Consider the following 24337-nt stretch of genomic DNA (forward strand, 5'->3'; position numbering starts at 1 on the left):
CGAGGCCTCTGCTCCTGCCCAGGGAGTGCGGGAGGCCCCTCGTTATCTGCCTGTTATCGAGGCAGGGTGGGATGTGTGGCAGCAAAACCCTCGCCCCTGGAGCGGGGGGCGGCTGCTGATGGTGACTAAGGCTCACGTGTGAGGGGTGGGTGGTGGGGGAAGCAGCTGCGAGGCTTTGCAAACAACCAAGGTGGGGCTCCGGGAGGGGAGATCAATGTCTTTTTGGGGTGCCTGGAGATCGGACAGCTGATCCGAGCAGTGCCGGCCGTGGCTCTGGCCGCACAGGGGTCAGGGGGTGTCTGCTGCAGGGCCAGCGCTTTGCAGGTGACCAGAGCATCATAAAATGTGGGGAGTGGGAAGTGTGGGCGCAAGCCCCAAAGTCTGAGAGAGGAGGGGCTGGAGATGGACGAGGGCCGAAGCAGTGCTGGGGGATGCTGGGAAGGGCAGGGGCAGGCCTGAGGCTGGGGTGACGGTCGCGGGGTGCCAGCCCCGGCTGTGGCGGGGCGGCTGAGCCCCCGGGGGTGGGAGCCCTGCGGAGGGGCGCGGTGCCGGGCCAGGGCTGCGGGGCGGCGTTTGGGGCAGGGGAGAGGCGAGCCCGGGCAGAGCATCCCCTGCCCGCCTGCTCCCCCCAGCCCGGGGCCGGGGCGGGATGCGCGGCCGGGGCCGGGGCGGGGAGCTCCGTGCGTCCTCCCCCGTCGGGCCGGGGGGAGCGGGGCGGCGCGGCTCGGCTCGGCACGGCTCGGCCAGCCCTCTGCGCCTCCCCGCCACGCCATGGAGAGGAGCCGCGCCGGGCGAGAGCCCCAGCCCCAGCCCCAGCCGACCCCGGGTAAGGCTCCGCGGCGGGGACCGGCTCCGGTAGCGGCGGCCGCCCGGGCCCCTTCCCGCACCGCGGGGCTGCGCCGGAGCCGGGCTGCGGGATGCGGCCATGGGGGAGGCGGGAGCCAGGCGGCGGCGGGGAGCGGGATCCGGCCGTGGGGGTACGGGATCCGGCCGTGGGGGGTCCCGGGTCCCGCCGAGAGGGGTCCCGGATCCCGCCGTGGGGGATGCCGGCGGGGATGCGGCGGGGCCGGGGGATCCGGCGGGGCCGCGGAGCGGGGCGGGGGCCCCGGGGAGGCGGTGGAGGAGCCGGGGGACGCGCGGCCGGGGCGGGGGGATGGTGTCGGGTCTTCCCGGGAGGGACAAAGCCCGGGCATGGCCCCTCCATCTTGGGGTGGGACAGAGCCGCGCAGTCCCCGGCCCCGCCGCCGCCGGGGGAGCTGCCCTTGGGGAGCCCTCGCCGTGGCGGGGGGGGTCCGGGGCGAGGGGACCTGCCCCTGCCCTGGCTCTTCCCCACCAGCCGGTGGGCGATGCCGGCCCCGAGCCCCGCCAGGGTGCTGCTGCTGGGGGTCCCGGCGGGCAGGGCCCTGCTGCCGTGCGTGGTCCCCGATGCCCTGTCCCGGCAGGCTGCTCTGCGGCGTGGCGGGGGGCTGCCTGCCTGCCAGGGCAGCCTCACTCCTGCTGCGGGGCGTGGGTGGCGCTGGGGTCCACGCCCGGGGTCACCGCCACGGCCTGTCCCGCAGCCTGCCGCCTGGCCGTGGCACCCGCGCTGGGGGCAGGCAGAGGTGACTGGTACTGCCCAGCGCAGGGGCCGCTGCCGGTAGGTTGAGGGGTGCAGGTGTTGCCCCCCGCTTGCCTGGGGCTGGCTGCACTTGCCACCGAGACTCATGGTCCCACCCAGGCCGGTCCCAGCACAGCCCCACGATGAGCTCCGCTGCCGGCCCTCGGCTCGGCAAACTGGGGAGGGCGGTGGCAGCCAGCGGGGCCGAGTCCTGGGGCGAGGGTTTGTTTTGGCTCTTCCCCGCAGGGCTCCAGCCAAGCGCTCTTTGGCCCTGCCGGCCTGCTCGCTCTCAGCGCAAGGCTGTGACTAAGCAGGGCTCTGTGGCGGAGCTGCTTCCCACCGATGGAGGAAGAGGAGAGGCAGCTCCCCTCCCCCTCATCCCCGGTGCCTGCTGCCGTGCGGTGATTCATCGGCTACGGCCGCCCGGGCCCTCTCAGGCGGGGAGGATTTGCTGCCGGCTCCCAGAAATGCCAAAATGCCGCTCACCCTTTATTGGTGGCTCCCAAACAAACCGGCTGCAGATCCTCAGCTGCGCTGCCCAAACGCGCATCCTGCGCTGCAGACATATTGTCTGTGTCCCGCTTGCCGCCGCCGCAGCCTTCCCGCCCGCCCCAGCGTGCAGCTGCCTCAGCCTTTCCTTCCCTCTCGATGCAGTCGCGGCCTGGGGAGGGGGATGACTGCTCCCGGCCATGCTGGCCTCTCCTGCGGCCGGCCAGGCCCCCCACACCCCCCTGGGCGGTTTGGTTCCCCAGTGCAGGGAGGCATTTGCTGCTCTGCTGTGCGTGGAGGAGGATGGCGGCAGCGCTGGGGGATCACCAGTGGCTCTGCAGCATGTACCCCCTCTGATCCTTCTTGTTTGGGCAACCCGTGTGGCTAGGCAGGCCATGCTGCTCCCTGTCTCGCCGTCCAGCACAGGTTGGGGCCCCGGGCCCCCACGATGTGCCTTGTCCTGGCTGCCAGCGGGGCCAGGGCTGCGCTCCAGGGACTGGGACCCGCCACAGTGTGGGGCAGCTGGTGGTGCAGGAGCTCGCAGAGGGCAGATGGGGCAGGGGGCAGCCTCACGGAGCTGCCCGGGTGGGATGCTGCCCCATGGGTGGGCAGAGGGGCGAGGACTAGGGCAGAGAGCAGGCAGGGGTTTGTTCTTATCCAGGTGCCCCCTGATTTCTTCAGCCCTTCTCCCTCTGGGACAGCGGCGAGAGAGGGTGCAGGGCGAGCTGGTTGCCAGCCAGCGCCTGTGTTTGGGAGCAGGCAGCTCGGGAGCTCTCCCAGTGTGGGGATGCCAGCAGAGCCGCTGCTGCAAAACCGTCAGAGCAACGTGATGCGACGGGCGGCGCGGTGATGTGACAGTCCCGTGGTGCCATGTCCAAAATAGTTAGCGCAGCTCTCGCTCGTCGGAGGGCTCCAAGCAGGGACGGGTGGCAGCACAGGCAGCCTGCTGGGAGCAGAGCCGGATCCTGCACGGCCCCAGCCCGGTAGGTGCCCGTGTCCGTGTTGTAAGGCTCAGGACCCGTTTTCGGAGGTGCTGGGCACCTGGTACCCAAGAGTTTGGCTCCCAGCAGGCACAAAGCCCCGTGCCCTGCCTTTGAGCCAGGTTTCTGTTTTCCCAGCATGCTGCTAGCAGACAGGTTTTTGGGAGCATGGCTGGGCCAGCTGCCCTCAGCGTTGGCGGCTCCGTGCGGGTCGCCCCAAGGACGAGGGCACCTCCTGTCGCCGCTGCCGGCGCTGCCCAGATGGATGGTAGGCAGGTGCTGCCTGCCCCTGCCCTCGGTCTGTTCAGGACTGTGCTGTGACAGCAGTGAAACGGAAACTTTGCCGTGGGGGTGCCGGGGTGCAGCAGCAGCTCAGGCTTTTTCCTCCACATGTATTTTAAACCCTGGAAACCCCCCGGCTTTGGCCCCGCTCTGGCCACGAGATCTGATCTCCCAAGTTCCCCTTGTTGCTCTCTGGTTTGGCACGTCACCACTGGCTGGGTGCTGAGCCATGGGAGCTGGGCGGCCTCTGCCGGGGGCTGGCGCGGTTCCCCCATGGCTGCCCCCATGCTGCCCTGTCCCAGTGCCTCGGGGGGTTACGGAACCTGGGAAGGGGGGCTGGTCCTCCATGCTGGGGGGGTAGGCAGTGGGTGCAGCCCCGTCCCAGCTCTCCCAGGAGTGGGTGCAAAGGCAGTGTGGCCTCACCTGGGCCATGCCCTTTCCTCCTGCCTAGCACCCACTGCGGGCATCCAGCTATGCCATCCCTCCTCCCTGTGCCCCTCCTGCCCTCCTGCCTGTGCCCCATCTGCCCTGCTCCCGCCTGGCCCTGGAGGCCTATCCCCGAGGCGGGGCTGCCGGCAGCATGTAGGGTGCTCTAGGACGATGCCTGACCTGCTCCGGTGCTGCCAGCTGCGTTTTTCTGGCTCTGAGCCAGCACGGAGAGGAGCCAGCCTCAGGCTACAGCACCCATGCTGCCCGGGGCCAGGGTGCAGGTGGCTGTGGGCAGCGGCACCACGGGACCCCAGCACAGGGAACGGGGTGTCATCGCCATCGGCGGCTGCCAGGGTGGCACTGGCCACCCCCACGGTGCAGGGCTGCTGGCGCTTGTTCTGCGCATCGCCCACATCTCCCTGCCTGTGCATGTGAGCTGGGGCCGAGGGTGTGCGTCAGCGCTGCGCCCGCAGCCGGGACGTGCTGGGGACATGCCGGGGATGTGCCGGGAATGTGCCGAGGATGCTTGCTCACTGCCCCTGTCATCCAGGTGTGAGGGGTGCTGCAGAGCAGGGGAATCCCAGGAGCTGGGTGGGATGGGTCAGGGCTCTGTTCCAAAGCACTTCTGAGACGTGACGATGGGGGGCTGGGATCAGGGGCAGCAGCAGGGCTCCGAGCAGCACCAGGGTTTTGAGCACCCCTGTGCACTCAAGTGGCCTCGGGCAGCCACTCTCCCTGCTGGACACCGGCGCCTGCAGAGCAATCCCAGCCCTGGGGCCACGGCTGCCTTTCTGCTCAGCATCGGGACCTGTTGGCAATGAGGAGAGGCCATCCTGCCCACTCCGCTCGCACGGCCATGGGGCTGCCATCGAGGCTGGAGAGGCAGCTGGAAACCAGCAGCACCAGGAAGGGCCCGAGGGTGCACTGGGTGCACAGGTGTCCCCACAGGCTGCGGGGAGTCGGTGGTGGCTTTTGGGGCTGGGGTCCCCTTGGGACCTTGGCCCTGGGCATTGCAGGGACTTGCACCATGGCCAGGGTGGCTGGGGTCTGCTGGCTGGGCTCTGTGCCACCAGTCACTCTGGGTTGCTTTGCAGTGTCCCACTGCACCCGCCAGCCCTGCTCTCTTCTCCTGCCGGGGTAGGGGTGGGCCCCGTCCGATGCCCCCAGCCCCAGGGAGGAACCGCACACGGAGCATCCCGTGGTGGGCCCTGGCCGTGCAGCAGAGCGGGAACCTGAGGATACAGCAGATGAGGGGAGCTGAGGATAAACCAGGCGGGTGCCCCCCCGCCCTCGTGGGAGGCACCCTGCGGGGACGTGCCGCGGACGGGTTAACAAGGACTGCTCGCCTTCTGACCGGAGCGCCCTGCGGGGCCTCGATGTGCTCTCGCTTCACGGCACCAGGGAATTTGCCTCTGCCTGGCTGAGCATCCCCAGCCACGTGCTGGCATCGGAGCCGCGCTGCACCGGGCAATGCCGGGCTGGAGGTGCTGGTGGTGCTTGGTGGCACAGGCGCCGGAGCCACACGGGCACACGGGAGGGGCTGGGATGGGTTGGGTGATGCTGCGCTGAGGGGCAGCAACTCGCCCTGGGGCTGTGGCCTGTGGCTGGGCACAGCGCCGTCCCGGTGCCAGCAGTGGGGCCAGTTCCACGCAGGCTTGCCCGGCCTGGGGGCTGCAGGGGAGCTGTGCCGGCATGTCTGGGGGTCCGGAGAGCTAATCCCCTGTGGAATGCCCCGCTGGGGGAGAGGGGACGCCTGCGCCGCTTGGGCGCAGGCAGCGTTGGGTTTCAGGGCAGCTGCCGCGCTGCAGCAGCGACAAGGACAGATGGTGGCAAGGCTGACCCCAGCCACGCATGGGGGTTTTGGCTGTGCCTGGCAGCCCTGCCCTGGCCACAGGCGCTGCCGTCCCTCTGGCTGGTGGGGCAGGATGGATCCTGCCCAGGGCTGTGCCTGGGGCTCCGTGCCCAATGGCACGGGGTGGCAGGAGGCACCTGCCATCCCCCGGCACCACTCCCCACACATCCGGGGCTCCGGGAGGTATTTCCATCTGCTCGGGGGCATCAGCCTGGCCTTGAAGCTTTCTCTCGGCTGGCTGCCCAGCTGTGCGCCGCAGCACTCCTGGGGGGTCACCCCTCCCAGCCAGGACACACATGGTGCCACCATGGGTATTGTCCTCAGAGCTGGCACCTGGGGGCTGCCAAACTTCCCTGCCTGTGGGTGCTGATCCCCAGCAGCCCTGGAGGGACGGGGCAGGGGAGCCCCAGCTGCAGCCCCAGCACCTTCCCAGCCACGCATCAAACTCATGGCTGCCTCACGGAGTGCAGCGATGGGGATGTGGGATGTGCAGGATCAGGGCCAGGGGATGGGCTGGCTTCCTGCGGCAGAAAATACCCGGAAGGCTGCATGGCCTGCGGAGGAGCTGGGACTGGCTGTGTCCTCCACAGAGCCTGGGGTGGGTGAACACTGCTGGCACAAGCCCCAGCCTGCTGGGAGGCCACAGCAGGACTCCCAGCCCCTCCCTGGGCAGGTGGGTGCTGCTGTGGGTGCTGTGCCTTGGTGTGGGTGCTGGGGGACCATGGGACCTGGGGTGTACCCATGTCCATAGCATGGGGGGGCTGGCGGTGCCTTCCCTGGCAGTCTGGGGCTGCTGCCAGGCTGGGCGGGCTCGGGCATGGGGTGAAGGAGTGGCGCCAGCTCATGTTTGCAGAGCCCACACTTTGCCCCTCACTGAAGATTGTGGAGAGCTCTGCAAACACGGCCAAGCCCGGTGCATGATATCACCCCGCGGTGAGAGCCTCTCGCCGGGGCCGGCGGGTGCCGGTCGCCGGTGTCCCTGCCATCCTGTGCCACGTGCTGCAGTGGTGCCCATGGTGCTGCAGCCCGGTGCCTGCGGCCCCGGGGCATATCGGGCATCGTTCCTGGGCAGGGACGATGGGCAAGGGCACTGTCTACTGCGTGGGGGTCAGGGCTGTGACCCTGGCACGTGGCCCAGAGATGCATTTGCAAGGGGCTGGTTAACTGGGGCAGGGGGATCGCTGCTGCTGGTCACCACGGGCAGTCCCGGCACATCCATCCTGTGCAGAGACACGTGCTGCGGCTTCGCAGGGCGGCTGGCACCATGTCTCTGTCCCCAGCACCGGTGCATGCAGCGGCTTCCCTGGGGTCCCTGGCCGCCAGGATCCCCAGGGCTGTCTGGGATGGGGTGATACCCTGGGCTACTCCCCTCGGGGTGCACAGAGCATGCACCGTGCCCCCTGCCTGCCCCATGGTGGGGCTGTGAGCAGCCAGGCCCTGCGTGGGGAGGGGGCTGTTTTCTGGCGGCGGTGGTGGCAGCCTTGTGTGCATTCCTGGGCCATGAGTTCATGGCTGTGCGCGGGCCCGGCTGCGGCGCTGGGGGACACGGGCCGGAGCGGTGACGTCAGGCCACGGGGCCCGCGCCCATCCTGCCTCCGGCCATGCCGCGAGCGCCGGCGGAAGTGGCCCCGCATCCTCGGGGGAGAGCGGCGGACAAGCGCGTGGGTGCCCGTGTCTGCGTGGGGTCTCTGTCCCCGCGTCCCTGTGGCGGGGCCAGGGCGGCAGCTGCCGGGGGAAGAAGGGTGGCTTTGTGGTGATGGTGCCTGGCGGAGCCCTGGCTGGTTCCTCTATGCATTGTGCACCCAGTGCCTGGCACCTGCCGTGGTGTGGCGTGGGTGCCCCTTGAGACAGGGGCAGCAGGGGGTCCCCCTGCCTTCCCCTGGGGGACCCGGGGACCATCCCCAGCCCCTGTGGCCAGGGACAGCCTTGTTCCTAAGGGCTGTGTTTGGGGGAGACAGGGCTGCCCTGGGCTCCCCCGCTGAGTGACCATCCGTTCTGCTCTGCCTGTGTTGCAGGGAAGCCACCATCCCTGATGGGAGACAGCGTAACCCCCCTCACCTCACCGTCCCCCTCACCTGGGGACACCCTGCAGGGAGAGCGCAGCCCCCCGCAGCAGGACCAACCCGTCCCTCCAGCCGTCATCTCCTCCGGACAGCCTGTCTCGCCCGTCCCTCCAGCAGTCACCCCCTCCAAAAAGACCGTCTCACCCGTCCCTGCAGCCATGACCCCCTCCAGGCAGCCTGCCTGCCCCGGGCCGCCAGCTGTGACACCTCCCCCTGAAAGCAGCACCCCGCAGCGTGACCAACCCGTCCCTCCAGCCGTGATGCCGTCAGGACAGCCCGTCTCCTCCATCCCTACAGCTGTGGCCCCCTCGGCAGAGAGTGGCCCCCCATGGTGTGACAGGTCTCCTCCTGGGCCCCCCCGGCCCCCTGTGACAGAGCACCCCAAAGAAGAGGAATCTCCCCACTCTGCTGGCCAGCTGGTCCCCGTCCCCGCTGCCCCTTGCCCAGCAGAGACGCTGCCCTGTGGGAGTGATCCCCCAGCCCTGGCTGCTGGCGAAGGGGCCCCCTCCGATGCCAAGAGCCCCCCGGGTGGCACAGCTGGGCCCTCAAAGGATGTGCCCCCCAGGAGTGACCGCACCACCCCAGCCACAGCCTCACCGGCTACTGCCGCCAGCCCCAGACCCAAGCAAGGTAGGTACCTGGGGGGGCCGTGGGTACTCTGGGGATGCTGACACCCCACAGGCGCTGCTTGATGCCTCCATGTCCAGCTGGTGCCAGCATGGCGCTGGGGCTGGGGGTCCAGGCGCTGCTCTGACAGTATCTCCCCGCTGCAGATGCCCAGAAAGCCCAGGCAAGGCACAAGCAGGCGAAGGAGCGGCGCGAGGAGCGGGCCAAGTACCTGGGTATGGGGCTGGGGGAGCAGCGTGGGACATGGGGCTGGTGAGCCCCAAGGCACGTGCTGGGAGGGAAAGTGGATGGGGGGGAGGCAGGAGCTAAGGAGCTTTGCCGGGTCATGGGCAATCCCATTCGCTGCGATGAGTTGAGCCTGGGCAGGAGCTGCTGTGCCAGCAGCTCTGCCCCCACGGCATGCCACGGCCACTGCTGCAGTGCTCCCCTGGCTGCTCCCTGCCATCTGGGTGCCCCCTGGGTGCATGGGTGCCCCCCGGTCTGTGTGGGTGCCACCAGCCCAGTGCCCAGCTCTCTCCCATGTGCAAGCAGCAGCAGACAGTGCGGGGTGGTGGGTGAGTGGAGCCCCTGCACCGTGCATGGGGCCTCCTCGTCCCCGCGCTCTTTCCACCCTCATTCCCCCATTGTTTGCCGGCGCGGCGTGTCTCAGCGGGCTCCCGGCCTCCCTTTTGTCCTTGCCCAAACCCCTCCCTCGCTGGCCGGCCACGATGCCGCCTACCCGGTGTGCCCAGGGACCCCAGCTGCGTGCCCTGGCCAGAGCCACCCCTCAGCCCCGCGCCGCTGTCACGGGCACACATCCTGACCGCGGGGCTCACCGGGGCTGGGGCTGTGCCTCGAGTGCAACCCCGCTGCTCCGGCTCCCTCCTGCAGCTGCCAAGCGGGTGCTGTGGCTGGAGAAGGAGGAGAAGGCCAGGCTGCTGCGGGAGAAGCAGCTGGAGGAGCGCCGCAAGCGCCTGGAGGAGCAGCGGCTGAAGGCAGAGAAGCGCCGTGCTGTCCTGGAGGAGCGGCAGAGGCAGAAGCTGGAGAAGAACAAGGTGGGGATGGGCAATCATGGGCACAACAGGTGGTGGGCTGGGGTGGCATGCTGGGTGTGTGCTCCCCAGGGAGACCTTGTGGCTCCAGCAGCCCTTTGGGTGCTGCCCACCGTGCCTGTCCTCCGCGGTGCACATCCTTCGTGGTGCAGAGCTTCCGCAGTGCCCAGCCCTTTGCGCACATGTGCCCTGGCCAGGGCAGGCATCACTGCCCCGTCTCCCTCCAAGCATCCCCATCGCTGCGGTATCTTCACGCTGGGCAGCTCTGGCTGGTCCCAGCCCCGTTCCCCAGCCGCTGGCCTCACCCCGTCCCTCTCCCTTGGGCAGGAGCGCTACGAGGCAGCGATCCAGCGGTCAGCCAAGAAGACGTGGGCAGAGATCCGGCAGCAGCGGTGGTCCTGGGCTGGGGCCTTGCACCACGGCTCCCCCGCACACAAAGATGGTGAGTGCTGGGCTGAGCGAGGACACCCAGGGCCCTATGGCTCTGCCGGTTGTGAGGGCGGCTGGGCACAGCTCTGCAGTGCTCTGTGCAAGGAGAGTGAGACCCCCTAAACCCAGCTTGGCCCCGCTCTGCTGTGGGGTCACGCTGCTGTCACCCCGGGCTGCACCGGGCTGTGCCGGGGCCCGATGGGATCCCTTGGATTTTCCCCACTGTTGTGGCACCGTGTCCCTTAGGCTGGGCGTAAGCTGGAGGTTGTGTGTCACGGTCACTGTTCTGCGCGGAGACGTGCTTGGGGACAGCCCTGTCTGCCCGCAAGGATGCTGCGGCCGCGCTGCCCAAGTCTCTGCCACCTGGGCATGGGTTGTGGAGCCGTGCAAGGCCGTTGCCGTTCTGTTGTTGGGGTCTGTGCTGCGGTGTGTCCCCTTGTCTCCCAACGTGGGGGTGCCTGTGGCTGTGCGTGCTCCTGGGTGCGCATGGCTGTGCCGTGCTGTCCCGTGCCCCTGTGGTGGCTGCCGAAGACTCAGCCATGCCCGTTGCCCCACGGTGGGAAAAATAAGCCCAGCTGGCCCAGCTGATTATCTTTGTGGCCCTCCTCTGGACTCGCTCCAACAGGTCCGTGTCCTTCTTATGTTGGGGGACCCAGAGCTGAACGCAGGACACTCGTGCCGTGGGGCGGCTGTGGCAGCCCTGGCTGTGCCTGGCTGGGCTGTGTGTACCAACACCACATGCCCGGCTTTACCTGTTGGGTGGGGCTGTGTGTACCGGTGTTTTGTGCCTGGCTGTGCCTGGCACCATGTGTGGACAGGCAATGTGTCCGGCTGTGCCTGGCCGGACAGGTGTTGTTGTGTGGTCAGCTGTGCCCAGACAGGCTGAGCGTACGGGCGCCGTGTGCCCGGCTGTGGCTCGTGGCACATTCAGGGACAGACCCGTCTGTCTGCAGTGCAGCACCCAGAAGGGTCCAGCAAGGGGACACCTTCCCCTGCAGTTTCCCACGTGAGATGCACCGCCAGAGCTGCTGCTGGCACGCTCGCTCGCTGATCTCCTGGCTGCTGCCTCTGCCAGCAGCAATCTCCTCTGGCCATTCTCTCCAGAGGAGCCTGGCCGGGGTAAGAGGGGTCCTGGCACCCTGGGGAGGCACTGCCAGCCACCAGAACCCTCCTAGCACTGCCATAGGGACCTGGCACCAGTGTGAGCGTTGTCCCATGTCTGTCTGGACCTGCTGCCCTCAACCTGCTCCCGAGGGCTGGCTGCTCGCCTGGTGCTGCTGAGGTCCCTGGACACCTGGCTCCCAGGTCCCAGGACTGCTTTTGTGGGGACTGGCCTGATGGGGCCCAGGAGCCACCCTGGCTCCCTGAGGATGACACCCCTGCATGATCCCAGCATGACCCCCAGGGCTCAGGCACTGAGCCGTGCCGGATACCAGTGCCGTGCGTCGTGCCCCCAGACACAGGATCTCCTGGCCCCAGTCTCTGTGCTGTGTCCTCCCACTCCTGCCCCAGTGCCCCAGCATGGCTGTGCATGCTGCATGTGGGGGGCCTGGCCCCGGCCCCGGGACCTTAATGCCCTTGTGTCTTTTCCCTCCTCCAGGTGCGAGCCGGTGCTCGGTGTCCGCTGTAAACCTCCCCAAACACGTCGACTCTATAATCAACAAGCGTCTCTCCAAATCCTCCGCCACCCTCTGGAACTCTCCCAGTAGAAGTAAGAGCCCTTTGTGTTTGCCCCAGCGCAGGGGGCACAGCCTGGCCCCACCCGGCGCTGGGGATCCCCGAGGCCAGGGTCCCCCATCCCCAGGCCCTGCCTTGTAGCACGGTGCCCGCGGAGAGAGGAGAAACCGTTTGCTCTTTGCAGGAGGAGGCTGGAGCCGGCCAGCAGCTCCTTGAGGCTGTGTGCAGGCTGGGAGGAGGAGGAGGAGGAGGAGGAGGAGGAGCGGCTGGGTGGTGGCAGCCCCATGGGGCGCCAGGACGGGGACCGGGAGCCCTGGCTCCCTGCCCCAGGGTAGCTCCGGTGGGTGCAGATGCAGCCGCAGAGCGGAGCTGCCTGTCACCAGACCCTCCTCAGGGCTGGGCACGGTGCTGGTGCCCGCCGCCGTGACGCCTGTCCCCACAGGCACCGGGGGCCGGGTGCCACAGAGCACCATGGGCGCGGTGCTGCGTCGGGTGCTGTGAGGTCGTCCTGGCCCTGGGCGAGCTGCCCGAGGCTGCCGGCTGTGCCAGAGGGATGCGTTCAGCGCCGGGGCTGCTGTTGTGTTTCAGGGTTGCCTGGCGATGGGCGCGCGCCTTCCCGGCCGGGTATAAATAGCCAGAGCAGCTGACGCGGGCGGCTGCAGGTGGTGGTGACGCAGGCAGCTCCTGTGCTGGGGGCTCAGCCCGGGGAGTAGCACCCCGGGGATGTCGGCACCGCCTGGGTGGGAGCAGCATCTCCCTGGGCCAGTGCTGGACCTGGGACCCTGTTCCTTCATGGTTCTGTTTTCTCCCCTCTTGGCAGCGGGTGCTGCTCCCAGCCTGACTGGGGGCCCTGGTGGAGAAAGGCAGAGGGCCCCTGTCTATGTGGGTGCTTCCCATGCACCCACGAGGTGTTCAGTGCCGGCGATGTGCACTGGAGGGCAGCCAGCGGCAGCCCAGTGCCCAGCAGAGCCGGCAGCGTGGCTGGGGACTGCCATTCTTTGGGTGCCGTGAGCCTGGCCTGGCTGCCGCAGCATGCCTAGCGACTTCAGTACAGCTCCTTTGGGGTGAGGGCGTTCCCCGGTGTCCATGCGGCAGCTGCAGCATGCTGGGGGCTCGGTCACTTTGGTACAGGGACATGGGGAGGGTGCACGCCAGTGCTGGGTATGAGGGGCCAGGGTTGAAGGAGCTGCTGTCAGCAGGACTGCACCCTGGTGCTGTAGGTGCTGCTTGCTGTGGGTGCACCACAGCTGGGGTGTCTGTGGGACACAGGGATAGTGTTGTCATTGTGCTGCAGTGCCGTCCTGTGGGCGCCTGGTTGCCCACCCATGCCTGCACCCACACAACCCTTTGTCCTGCCTCAGATGGCCATGCAGGGCAGCGGGGAGCCCTGCCGGCGCGGCCGAGCTTCGGGCACTCCCGGGGCCGCACACACGCCCCGGCCTCGCCGCAAGGCTGCGCCCTCCTGGTGGGTGGCCGCAGGGCTGGGGCTGGGGCTGGTGCCTGGGGGCTCAGGGACACGCTAAGGGCCCCTCTCCTTCCCCAGACAGGAGCTTGCAGCTGAGCCCGTGGGAGAGCAGCATCGTGGACCGGCTGATGACACCCACCCTCTCCTTCCTCGCACGCAGCCGGAGTGCCGTGACGCTGGCGGGGAACGGCAAGGAGCAGGGTGAGCACCCACGGCGGGCACAGGGCCACGCAGGTCCTGGCACAGGCAGGGGACTGGGACAAGGGAGCCTGAAGCCAGCAGAGAGCTGGTGCTGGTGGCATGCCAGCTCTCTCCTGACGGTGTGGTCACTCCTACCCCCAGTGCCTGTGTGCCCCCGCTCGGCCTCTGCCAGCCCCCTCAGCCCCTGCCACAACCACCGCCTGCAGCACCGCTGCTGGGAGAGGCGGAAGGGGACCACCGGCAGCCCCGACGTGACGCCGCGCCGCAGGACCGAGTCCTCGCCCGTGAGTGCCACCTCCTGTGGGGACCCCTCGGTGCCAGGGCAGCTGTGGGGCACAGCGTGGCTCCTGGCCAAGTTGGGGCACCCGGCACTGATGCCAACACTGTCTCTGTCTCTCCCTGGCTGGAGCAGAAGAAGAAGGAGAAGAAGGAGAAGGAGCGGGAGAACGCCAAGGAGCGCAGTGCCCTGTCCCGTGAGCGCAGCCTCAAGAAGCGGCAGTCGCTGCCAGCGGCACAGCCCCGGCTCCTGCCCACAGCAGACAGCAGGTAGGGACCCACCGCCACCGTGGGGGCTGCCCGGCCCCCCGCCCTCCCACCACGGGGGCTGCTCAGCCCCACTAATGCTGTCTGTTGCTCCATTTGCAGCCCCGGCCCCAAGAACCGTCCGTCATCCCCTGCTGCCCCCAAAGCCCGTCCGGCATCCCCCAGCCTGGCCCTCGGCTCTCCCCACAAGCCGCCCCTGCCCCGCAGCACCCACTCCTCTCCCAAGGTGCGGGCCAGGGCCCGGGAGGAGCGGGGAGAGCAGGAGGGCCAGGCAAAGGTGCGTGAGAGGAAGGAGGAAGAGCGGGGCCCGGCCCCCCCAGCCCTCCCCGAGCCCCCCAAGGTGCCCACAGAGCCAACAGCAGGTGGGTATAGGGTGGCTGGGGGGGCAGGAGGGCTGGGGGGAATGGGAGCAGCAGTGACACTGCATGCACCCCGCAGCACCCCCGGCCCCTGCAGCCCCTGGCCCCGTGCCAGCCACCCCCCCAAGCAGACACCCAGCTGGTACCACAGACCGGGAGGAGGCTTCCCGGCTGCTGGCAGAGAAGCGGCGCCAGGCCCGCGAGCAGCGGGAGCGTGAGGAGCGGGAGCGCCGGGAGCAGGAGGAGCGGGAGAGGTGGGTGCTGCCCCCCCAGCCCCCGGCCCCGGCCCCCCATGTTGCTGAGGGTCCCCTCCCCACAGGCGGCTGCAGGAGGAGCGGGCGCAGCAGGCGGCAGAGGAGCAGACCCGCAGGGAGGCCCTGGCACGCCAGCGGGAAGAGGAACGGCGGCTACAGGAGGAGCACGAGGCCCAGGAGAGGGCACGGGCTGAGCGGGAGGAGACGGAGCGTCTGCAGAGACAGGTCTGGGGTGGCAGGGGCTGCAGGGCAGGTGGGGTGGAGGGGGTGGGGGAGGACGAGGTGGGATGGGGGCTGAAGGCAGGGATGCTCTCCTGTGGTTCCCACCCCAGTGGCGTACAGGGGTGAGGACCAGCCCAGCCCCTCGATGCCCAGGGTGGCAGGAGGGGATGTGGGTCAGGGCTGTACTGAGCCACCTGGGCGGCCTGTCCCCACTGTCCCTGCCCCATCCCATCCGTCCCTGCCCTGTCTCATCTGTCCCTGCTGCCCTACTGTGCTGCAGAGGGAAGAGGCTGAGGCGAGGGCACGTGAAGAGGCTGAGCGGCAGCGCCTGGAGCGGGAGAAGCACTTCCAGCGTGAGGAGCAGGAGCGGCTGGAGAGGAAGAAGGTGGGAGCCTGGGGGCATCCCTGAGCACCTGGCACAGTAGGGGGGGACCCTGCCAGGGGTCCTGCCCAGCGCCCAGGGCAGGTCTTGCTGGCAAGGGCTGTGCACGAGCTGCTCTCTGCCTTGCAGCGCCTGGAGGAGATCATGAAGAGGACACGCAAGTCAGATGCAGCGGATGCCAAGGTGGGTGCCCATCCCGGGTCCTGAGGCACCTGGGGACATGGGAAACTGTGCAGAGCCCTCCTGCCCCTGCCCAGAGCCACCACAGCCCCTCATGGCTCTCCTCTCCCTGCAGAAGAAGGAGGACAAGAAGGTGGTGAATGGGAAAGCAGCTGAGCAGGAGGATGTCCCAGGTACATGGCCCCTTCCCACAGCATGCCACACCTCCAGGGTGCCTGGGGTCTGCAGAGCCACGACCACATCCCACCCCCCCACCACACTGCTGCCCCAGGGCTATGGCTGAGCCGGGGCTCTGCTGGTGTCCCCAGGCCACGAGAAGCGTGCGGGGCCGATGCCAAAGGAGGAGGAACTCCCTGAGACGGAGACACGGAGTGCAGGGACGCCAGGAGGACCAAAGGGCCTGGCGGGCGAGGGGCTGCCGCCGTGGTGAGCATGGGGGCAGCCAGGGGGGCTTGGGGGCGGTGGGACCCTGGCTGACTGCAGCCGTCCCGCCCCACAGCTCCCCGGCCAAGGAGGTGGCGTCCCCTGTGTCCCTGGTGAATGGCGTGCAGCCCAGCAAGCACGAAAACGGCTTCTCAGGCACAGAGGGATCGCAGGAGCTGCTAGAGCTCTCCCACCACAGCAGCAGCCCTGGCAGCATCATCCCTTTTGGCGACAAGGAGCCCTTCCTCAAGCAGGCCGTGGTCAAGCCCCCCCAGGTGACAGGTGAGAGACGGGGGGGAAGCATGGGGCCAGGGTGATGCCGTGGCTGTTCTGTCTCACTGCCACACTCTCCCTCCTCCCGCAGAGGTGCTGTGAGGACCAGGCCCTGGCAGACATCCCTGTGGGGCCACCGCACACGTCCCGACTCCGGACGCCCGCGCAGAACCGTAGCTGTTGTCAGAAGAAAAACCTCGCTGCTCCCTACTGCCCACCATGGGTGCCCAGCCCTGTCGCGGGGGGCCCAGGCAGTGTGGGACCCCGGCAAGGTGGCCACTGGCCCCCTGCCCGCTGCGGGGACGCCTGGTTTCTCTCTTTGTTCTTATTTCGTTTTGTTTTTTTAAATATGCACCTTATCAGACTGACACCCCCACCCTAGCAGCCTGCCAGAGCCGCCCCAGACGTGTGGTGTAATAATGTAGTTATTTAACTTGCTGGGTACAATGTATGTGAATACTGTAAATAGAGCTCGGCCAGACATTGGGGACACTCGCCTGGCCCGGCCGTGCGTGGGGTGGGAGGATTCGGGGCAGCCTGGTCTCACAGGCAGGAGGACCGCAGCCCAGCCAGGGGGAGGTCGCTCCCCATCCCCATGTCCCCACCACCCATGTCTGCGTGTGCACTGGGCGCCGCCGGAGTGCGCGCCCGGGGCCCGGCCGGCATTGCGCTGCTCTCCGTGCCATTGTGACAGTGTTATGCATCCGGACAACCTTTGCAAACAATAAAAGCGGACAACCGCCCTCGCCTCGCCTCGCTGTGTCCCCGGGGGATGGTTACCACGTTGCCTGCAGGCAGGTGGCCATGCTGCCATGCTCTGTGGGGCTGGGCTGGCAGCTCTCCCGGCTCCCCGGCAGCAGGGGTGTTTTCCCAAAAAGCAGGTTCATTCAGCCAGTGTGCAAAATGCCAAACTCCACACAGAGCGGAGGTACTTTATCCAATTTGTTTTTGCACAAAGATGGGGACTAGATGGTAATTCCACAAAGCTGCACCCCGCGCCGAGACACTACAAGGCATTTATACAGTTCAATGTGTCAGTCACAGCTAATATTCACAGCCCTCAGCTAATCATTGGTTATTTTCTTTCTCATTTCTACTTAAAGGTACAGCTCACTTTAAATTTTCTACGCATGCTCAGAGAGCGAGGGGCTTATTTGAGTGGGGATTTTCCTGGCCTACGGGCATGATTTTTAGTATTATGCATCCTGGGGTGCATTAAAAGGAATGTGGCCAGCAGGGCAAGGGAGGTTATCCTCCCCATCTACTCCACCCTAGTGAGGCCACATCTGCAGGGCTGCGTCCAGTTCTGGGCTCCCCAGCTTGAGAAAGACAGGGAACTGCTGGAGAGTCCAGCGGAGAGATACCAAGGTGATGTGGCCTGGAACATCTCCCTTATGAGGAAAGGCTGAGAGACCTGAGTTTGTTCAGCCTGGAGAAGACTGAGGGGGATCTTATCAATGCTTATAATATCAGAAGGGCGAGTGTCAGGATGATGGGACTCGACTCTTTTCAGTGGTGCCCAACGCCAGGCCAAGGTGCAACGGGCACAAGCTGGAACACGGGAAGCTCCACCTGAACATGAGAAAAAATTCTTCCCGGTGCGGGTGCCAGAGCAGGGGCACAGGCTGCCCAGAGAGGCTGTGGGGTCCCTTCCCTGGAGTCATTCACACCCCGCCTGGACGCGGTCCTGTGCCCCTGCTCTGGGGGTGCCTGCTCCAGCAGGGGGTTGGGCGAGGTGATCTCCAGAGGTCCCTTCCAACCCCTACTGTTCTGTGATTATAGTGAGGATAGCTCACCTAAAGGACACTTAAGAGTTCTTATCAACATCTCCATTAGTTGTTCTCCTTAACGATATACTTCATCAGCCAGTTCTCAGCATCTCCTGAGGCAGGATGTTGCCTTCTATCAGTCTCTCAGCTCTCTTCAAGGACATAGTTGTAAAACAAATGCTTCCCTATCTCTCAGCTCCCCTCTGGCCGCCAAATTCTGTTTTGCCAGGCCCACATGGTTCATTGTTATTACTTCGAATGAAATTGTATTTTCTTTGGGATACTGGGGGGAGGATTTACCGCCATGTCAGGGCTCGCCCCCCCGCGCCACCTGCTCTGCCGGCTCCCTGCTCCGCTCCCAGGGGGGCGGCGGGTCATCCTGGCTGCCCTTGCCCCGCACCAGCAGAGCCGAGCTGCCTGGCCCGGCTTGGAGCCGGCGGCCGGGCCCTCAGGAGCCACAACCGGCCCGGTGCCGGTGGGAGAAGACAAGGGGGCGGCTGCCAGGCGCGGAGAGGCCGGGGGTCCACGGCCTGCGCCGCCAGAGCCCGGGCGGGAAGGGGAAGCCGCCCACCGGACTCCTCAGCGGTGATGCAGTACAGGAGAGGGGTCAGCCAAGGCCGCCGCCATTTCCCGGTCACCCCGCCGGAAATCCTCGCCCTCGCCATAGAGCCCAGGGAGGAAGCGGAAATTACGTCCCGCGCCGCGCCGAGCCCGCTGGGGGTTGTAGTCCGCCCGGCGCCGCCAGCCAATGGGCGCCGCGGGGGGCCGGACTGCGGCTCCCGGCAGCCCCTGCGGTCGGGCCGCGGACGGGCGCGAAGCGGAAGTGCGTGAGGCGAAGGTGGAGGCTCCTGGCCGCTGAGGAGGCCGCGGGCGGAGCGGGTCCGGTGAGTGCCGTGGGCCCGGTGCGGCGGGGCCTAGCCCTCCCCCCGGCATCTCCCCTCACTCCGAGCGCCTGGTACCGAGCGCCCTCTGCGGCCGCCCGCCGCGTCTGGGCTGGGCCTTCTCTCCCTGTCCCCATCCCCATCCCCCCGCCCCCGGCGGCCGCCATGTGCCGGGCGCGGCCCCGCCGCCCCCCCCCCCGAGCGAGGCTCGAATGCGGTGCGGGGTGCGCTCCCGGGGCCCGGCGCTCCTGGGCCCTCCCGCCTAGGCTAGGCCAGGCCAGGCCTTGCGCCGCCTCCCTGCCTCCCCCGGGCCGGTTGGGGCTGGTCCGGGCCGTCGCTGGCCCTGGCACCGGCCCCGGCGCCGCCCTCGTCCCCCCATCCCGTCCCCCCATCCCGTCCCAGCCCGTTCAGCGATATTCCTGTTCCTCTGCCCGGGTCTCCGGGCCTCGTCCCCAGAGCCTCCTCCCCCGCTTTGGGCCTTCGGTCTGTCCGCGGAGGTTTCTTCCTTTGGCCGAGTTCAGAGCCCGAGCCCGGGGTTCCCGCATCCCCGCTGCGGCGCCGCCGGCGTTCCCGAGGGAGGCGGCCGGGGGACTGGGGCGCTGGAGCGGGAGCAGCGGTTTGCAGGATGAACAGCCCGTCCCAGCCGCAGCCGTGACCCCGTGAGCTGGAGTTGAAACCCCCCGCCCCCGGCACGTAGCGCTCACGCACCGGCGTCCAGCGCGGGTGTTCGCTCGTGTTCCTTGTTCTGCTCTTGTTTAAAAGTGAAGTTTGGTGGAACCTCGGGTGATGCGGCGGAATGGGCTTTGCAGTGGCACAGAGGCACGTGGGAGTCCTGAATCTTCATTTTCACCGGGCTTGTTCCCCTGACCCATGTTGTTTCGGGGAGATTAATGTCTGAGGTTTCTATAAATACACGTTGAAGAGTCCACAAGGCAGCTGTCACTGTAATTGCCCCCTGAATGGCTGAGTGTGTTTTTGTGCCAGAAAGTGATGTGATGAGTTTGGAGTAAGCAGTACTTGGTGTAGCAGCCTTGGGAGGCGCAGGTTCACTTCTGTTTGCTTGTGTATGCGAGGACTCGGTAGACGCGGAGTGGGTGGTGGTGTGTGTGCAGCAGCATTTCCTCGGGACTTGTCGGAGGTGGGGTACTCGTTTTTTAAGTATACAGTGATGTGTCTGATGCTGTGGCATAAGAACAGATTTATTCATTGAAATAAACACATTGTAAAACTGTTTGAAAAACCTTATGGGCTGTCTTACAGCTGGTGGGTGGAAGGAGAAGAGCCTTCATCTGCTGCTTCTGCGGCAGAGTCAGCACAGAGTGCGTGTGTGAGAGGCTGCAGGGTCACACCAGCAGATGGACGTTTTCAGGATGCTCTTTCCTAAGAGCACAGACAACTAAATCATGCAATTACTTTCTGCAAAGGAGCCTTGCCATATTCCTTCCTGCTAGTAGCAAAGGCAGGTAGTTATGTGAGTGTTTATGGTGAGGCCAATGTGACCTTTTAGGTGTGTTTTTAATGTGCCTTTTGTGTGAATGCTGCCCTCAAGTGCTGTGGCTGCAGAGGAGATCTGTTCTTTGGGTTTGTATTGCATAACCCGATTTCTATTCCTTTAAAAAGATCTGTTTTGAATCTTAGCCTCTCAGATTGCCTTTAAGGGAGTATACTGTAAAGGCAGAAAAAAAGAGTACTTAGACACAACAGTACCTCCTCCTGGAGCATTTAGTAGTTTATCTGTATACTTGCTCTGGCACTTTGCAGGTGCCCAGCACAGAGTGAGGAAATGGCTGACTTTGGGAACAGCATTATTAGTTACACAATCTAACAGCAGGTAAGAGGATAAAATAAGGCGGCTATGTTAGACAGCTGCCTAAAATGCATGTTTTTGTAACATAGGATCCTCTGTAGAATCTAGGGCCTTGTGATTAAGTCTAAATTTTCTTTGGATCCTGATATGTATTTTTGTTTCACATCCTCCCTGCTGTGAGTTAGTTGTTCCTACTTTAGCAGAAACAGGGGGGCACATATGAGAAACCAATTTTAAGAGTTATCTCTGAAGTCCTTAAGAAGCTAACATGGCCGGTTAAGAATGCTGCTCCCAAGGCAGTACTCCAGCTGATAGGCTTCAGTGTCCCGAGATGTCGTTTCAAAATTAGAGTTGATTGCATGTGAGAGTGTGTGCCTTAAATGATACAGTCTCAGCACAGGGGCTGTGCAGAGTTCTGGAGTCTGAACGGATGGCTGCAGTGTTGCACTGTTCCCCTTCAGCTGGGGCTCCTGTCTGTGGGAAGGAGGAAGGCGCAGGGCAGCCTACCGTCGCTGGCAAGGGTGCAGGAGGCCTTGCTGCCTGCAAACTCAAATGCCTGCATTTTCACATCCTTTTTTATCCAGGGATCAAAAGGTGAAGCCTTTTACCTGCCAGTTTACTGTGAGAAAACAACCAGGCTGTGGTAAGGAAGCATCTATAGCACAGTCCACCTGGTATCCTTTTGGAGTGCTTGCTGTAAATGCATTAGGGTAGTAGCAGGCATCGCTGCCCTGCAGTGTGTCCGTACGGACCATGTGTTGGCAGTGGCAGGTGCATGTTGCGATGAATCCATGCCCACGTTCTGCCTGCAGTTCTTTGTCTGCAGAAGTTGTGCCTGCGTTTCTGCTGAGTTACCCTCTGGTGTCCTCCTTTTTTCCTTCCTTGCTAATTCCGTGTCTCTCTGAGAGCTCTGTATCTCTGGAAAACATAGTTCTGCTTTTAGTGCTTCAGTAAGTGCTGTCCAGGAAGAGGTTTCCCTAAATGCTGGGATTTCAGAGCAGCCGTGTGCCCCTAACCTTAACTTCTTAACTTCTAATTCTCTTTTGACAAAAGTAAAGTTTTGTCATGGGTATTGTAAACTAAATGGGTGTTCTGCTGTTAGGGTTATGATAATATAATTTAGCTGCCTCTGCTGGTTTCTCCAGTTTATTTAAGCCAGGGAGCTTTGTAAACTATTGAAGAAAATAGTCATTTGGGTCAAGCCAGGCCTGCGCCCTGTGGGTTTGTGAGTGAGGTGTTTGAGATTGGCAAGCTGCAGAAAAGCTGGTGATCACCTTCTGACATAGTTGTTGCTGTTAGAAGATAAAAACATTGCATGTGTGAAACCCAGGATATAAAATAGGTGACAGGCCATGCAAATCAGCAGTTGTAATTTTTTTTTTATCTGCTTCCACTTTCCCTACTGTAAAAGAAATCTTGCTTGCAGAGGTCTCGGAAGTGCTGAGCTGGACTGGTTAAGCCTGAGGATGCTTTTCATTGTAAAACTCTGGTGTTCCCTTTGTAGCTGTGTCACCAGCTCCCTGAAAGACTAGTGCAGTTTTGCCAGAAGCTTGAGGTTTTTTTTTTTAAGCTCACTTGACTTTGTCTTTGCAAAATGTCAGTTTGCCATGTCAGGACTTGTTAATTGTTTAAGCAGCTACATAGCCCTTGAACTTTTTTCCATATCTGGAAAAGTTTACAATATACTGAGCTGTGTTTAATGGCTGCATGTGCCAGTATGGTAATATGGGGTTTGGGTCGTATGGTCTGGATGACGATGGTACAGGGAGTTCCTCTGTGTGGCAGGATTCCTGCCGTATATGTAGCTGTATAGTTTAGGCCACAGGCATTGAAAGAGGGAGGAATAGTGTTATTGCAAAAGGTGTTCTGGCTCCCTGGGGAGGTTGTGCAAGGTAATCCTGCAAGGCTGTATAAACAGCTAACGCCAGGCATTGGGGTTGTGCTGGCTTAGCTTGTGCTCAGTGTATCTCTTATTTGTGCTTTGAACTGACCCCTGTTCTGTACTGGTAGACTCTTCAGCAAACGCTCGCTGCTGGGCAAGCCTGGGAGCATGGCTTAAAACTGCTTTGTGGGTTTCTGAAACGGGTCCCGAGGTGAGGAGGAGGTGTTAGATTTAGCACAAGAGCTCATCTTGTCTCCTCTGTTACTGCTGGAGTCCTGCCGAAGCGGTGCCTGCGAACAAGTAGGTGCCATTTTGTTTCTGGATGACAGGCTGGGTCTGTAGGTCTGGAGTCTCTCTTACCATAAAGGAAAATATCATCCCCTCTTCACAGTGAAACAGAGCATTAGCAGAGGGTAATTGATGGAGGTAGTCACTGCTGTTAGGTTTGAGAAAGTTAAGAGCTCCTGCTTAATTTAGCTTTATCATGTCAGAGCTATGAATAGTAAAATCATGGGATTACATTTCATGCCAGCTGAGAATGGTGTTTGCGCCGTTTCACTCCATGGTAACCGGAAGCTGTCGCGTCCATAAAAAAAATATAGTGGCACACAGAGATGACACCCAGCCCCGCTGTGGGAGCGCTGGGCCCTTGTGGGGGCACAGGGGGTGCCGTTTCCAACCAAGGAAGAGTTTTCTGCCAGTGCCCTTTTTTCCTATCGCATCTGAAAATGCTTTGTACATTTCTCCTCTGTTGTACAAGAAGGAGGCCTCTTTGCAAAGCCCTCCTCATAGCTACTACTGCTTTGATACAAGAGCGAATGGACTGCTTGTAGTTTAATCTCCAGATTTGTCATCTGGCCATTTTTAGCCTGTTGTGATTTACAGCGTAAGGTAGCCGTACAAAACCCAAAAAAGCCCCTGCTGCAATGCATGGGGTGCTGTAGCTTGCACAGCTAGCCAGCGTATGCCCTCCCCACTGCTGCCTGCACTTCACCTTTACCTTTGGTCGGGTGAAAGGAAGAAAGGAAAGAAAGCTGGCAAGTAACCCCGTAGGTTTCTCTGCTCTGAGTGCACAAAAGGTGATGGCCTAGGGGGCATGTGGGGTGTTAAGCTGAAATTCTGTTCTCAAGGGGAATTAGGCTCAGTATTAATGATGTCAACTTGTACCTTAACAGAAGGCTGTGCACATGGTATCTTGTGGGGGTTGTGGACCTGATTATGTCAGGCCCTGTGTATCTGTGTAAATTATCCCAGCTAATTGCTCCTATAGGGCTGTGGATGAGATCCGATTCCCGAGTTAAGGATCTGTGTATGCACTATCTGATTAGATTAAGTAATTTTGGCAGCCTTTTTTTTACTGGGGAACAGTGCTGGGATGAGTGGCTACAATCAGAGTCTTTTCCTATGCTTGTAAAATGTGAGTATTTGCCAGTATCTTGATTGGTTTAAATTTGGTTTTCCCTTTTTTACTTAGGTGAGAGTTCAATCACTTCTAATAAAGCAGTATTCAGAAACATAGTTGATGGGAGACTTACACAAGGTACGTAAACACAGCACTGAAAACTATCTGTTTGAATAAGCTTATTCCATACCTACATGATTTCTGTGGACAAGCATTTACCTCTGTTTCATAGCCTAGCAGAATGTAGGGGTAGCTTGTTCTGATGGCTTGTGCTTACAATAACTCTGATTTTGTTTTTTAAAAGAACTTTTAATGTTATACCAAGTAATGGAAATCCTTTTCCTTGTTTTCCCCTGAGGTAATGAGGTTCAAGTTAGGGTAGCGATAAATCAAGTGCTGGCTTGAGAATAAGTATGTGAATGGTTTTGTTTTTTGCAGCTTAGAAATGAAAGTTGCTGGAGCTTGTATTTTAATAGTTTAAATGTGTGAAGAGTAGTAGTCCTTTAGGACAGATTCAGTTTTGTCTGTAACTGTACATTGTGTTTCAGAAGATATTCCAGAGAGCCCTGCATTCAATTGTTTTTTACATTCTTGCTGTTTCTTTGGAAGCATAACTTCCACATTTTTGTAAGTGCATTGTGGTCACTCTAATGAAGGAAATACTGGTGTGCAAAGTCCGCTGGTTTCCAGGCTCCAGTGACCTGAGAGGGTTGAAAACTTCACTGGAGGTCACAGTTTATTCTTCCATTGCTGTGTGGGGAGCAGCACAATAACTTCAATTATGCACAAGTCTGAATTCTTTTGGTTAACTGATTTGTGGATGGTTTTCTTATGTAAA

At 63.0% G+C, this 24337-nt stretch overlaps 2 protein-coding genes across 12 annotated transcripts in view; both read left to right on the forward strand.

Annotated features, from left to right (window-relative positions):
* Positions 1-131: 131 nt before the first annotated feature.
* On the forward strand, positions 132-16501 carry MAP7D1 (MAP7 domain containing 1). 5 transcript variants are annotated; one of them, XM_075114549.1, is made up of 18 exons: positions 132-190; positions 7645-8322; positions 8466-8534; positions 9190-9353; positions 9678-9792; positions 11380-11490; positions 13000-13122; positions 13264-13406; positions 13535-13668; positions 13768-14027; positions 14104-14278; positions 14344-14503; positions 14781-14885; positions 15012-15065; positions 15178-15235; positions 15371-15488; positions 15562-15767; positions 15850-16501. In XM_075114549.1, exons 2-18 carry the CDS (start codon positions 7662-7664, stop codon positions 15858-15860), a joined length of 2667 nt encoding a protein of 888 aa, XP_074970650.1. In that variant the 5' UTR covers positions 132-190; positions 7645-7661; the 3' UTR covers positions 15861-16501. The 5 variants fall into 5 exon arrangements, with proteins under 5 accessions (XP_074970650.1, XP_074970648.1, XP_074970647.1 ...); XM_075114547.1 differs by lacking the exon at positions 132-190 and adding an exon at positions 240-324; XM_075114546.1 differs by lacking the exon at positions 132-190 and adding an exon at positions 670-826.
* Positions 16502-18308: 1807 nt separating this feature from the next.
* THRAP3 (thyroid hormone receptor associated protein 3) overlaps positions 18309-24337 on the forward strand; it is a 33597-nt gene continuing 27568 nt past the window's right edge. For 6 of the 7 annotated variants that reach the window (XM_075114892.1, XM_075114893.1, XM_075114895.1 and 3 more), the window contains exons 1-2: positions 18309-18411; positions 23572-23637. The gene's annotated coding sequence lies outside the window, so the exon portion shown is untranslated. Of the gene's footprint in view, positions 18412-22212; positions 22398-23571; positions 23638-24337 lie in introns of those variants that run through there. The other variant, XM_075114890.1, reaches the window with a different exon arrangement.

The sequence above is a fragment of the Phalacrocorax aristotelis genome, chromosome 20 (genome assembly GCF_949628215.1).
Source record: "Phalacrocorax aristotelis chromosome 20, bGulAri2.1, whole genome shotgun sequence".
NCBI classification, from domain to species: Eukaryota; Metazoa; Chordata; class Aves; order Suliformes; family Phalacrocoracidae; genus Phalacrocorax; species Phalacrocorax aristotelis.

Excerpts from the sequence above, each read along its gene's own strand:
- MAP7D1 (XM_075114546.1), top strand. The coding sequence starts at position 772 with ATGGAGAGGAGCCGCGCCGGGCGAGAGCCCCAGCCCCAGCCCCAGCCG. Across the intron at positions 8,323-8,465 it reads CAGCCCCAGACCCAAGCAAG|ATGCCCAGAAAGCCCAGGCA; the intron begins GTAGGTACCTGG and ends TCCCCGCTGCAG. Across the intron at positions 15,489-15,561 it reads GGCGAGGGGCTGCCGCCGTG|CTCCCCGGCCAAGGAGGTGG; the intron begins GTGAGCATGGGG and ends CCCGCCCCACAG.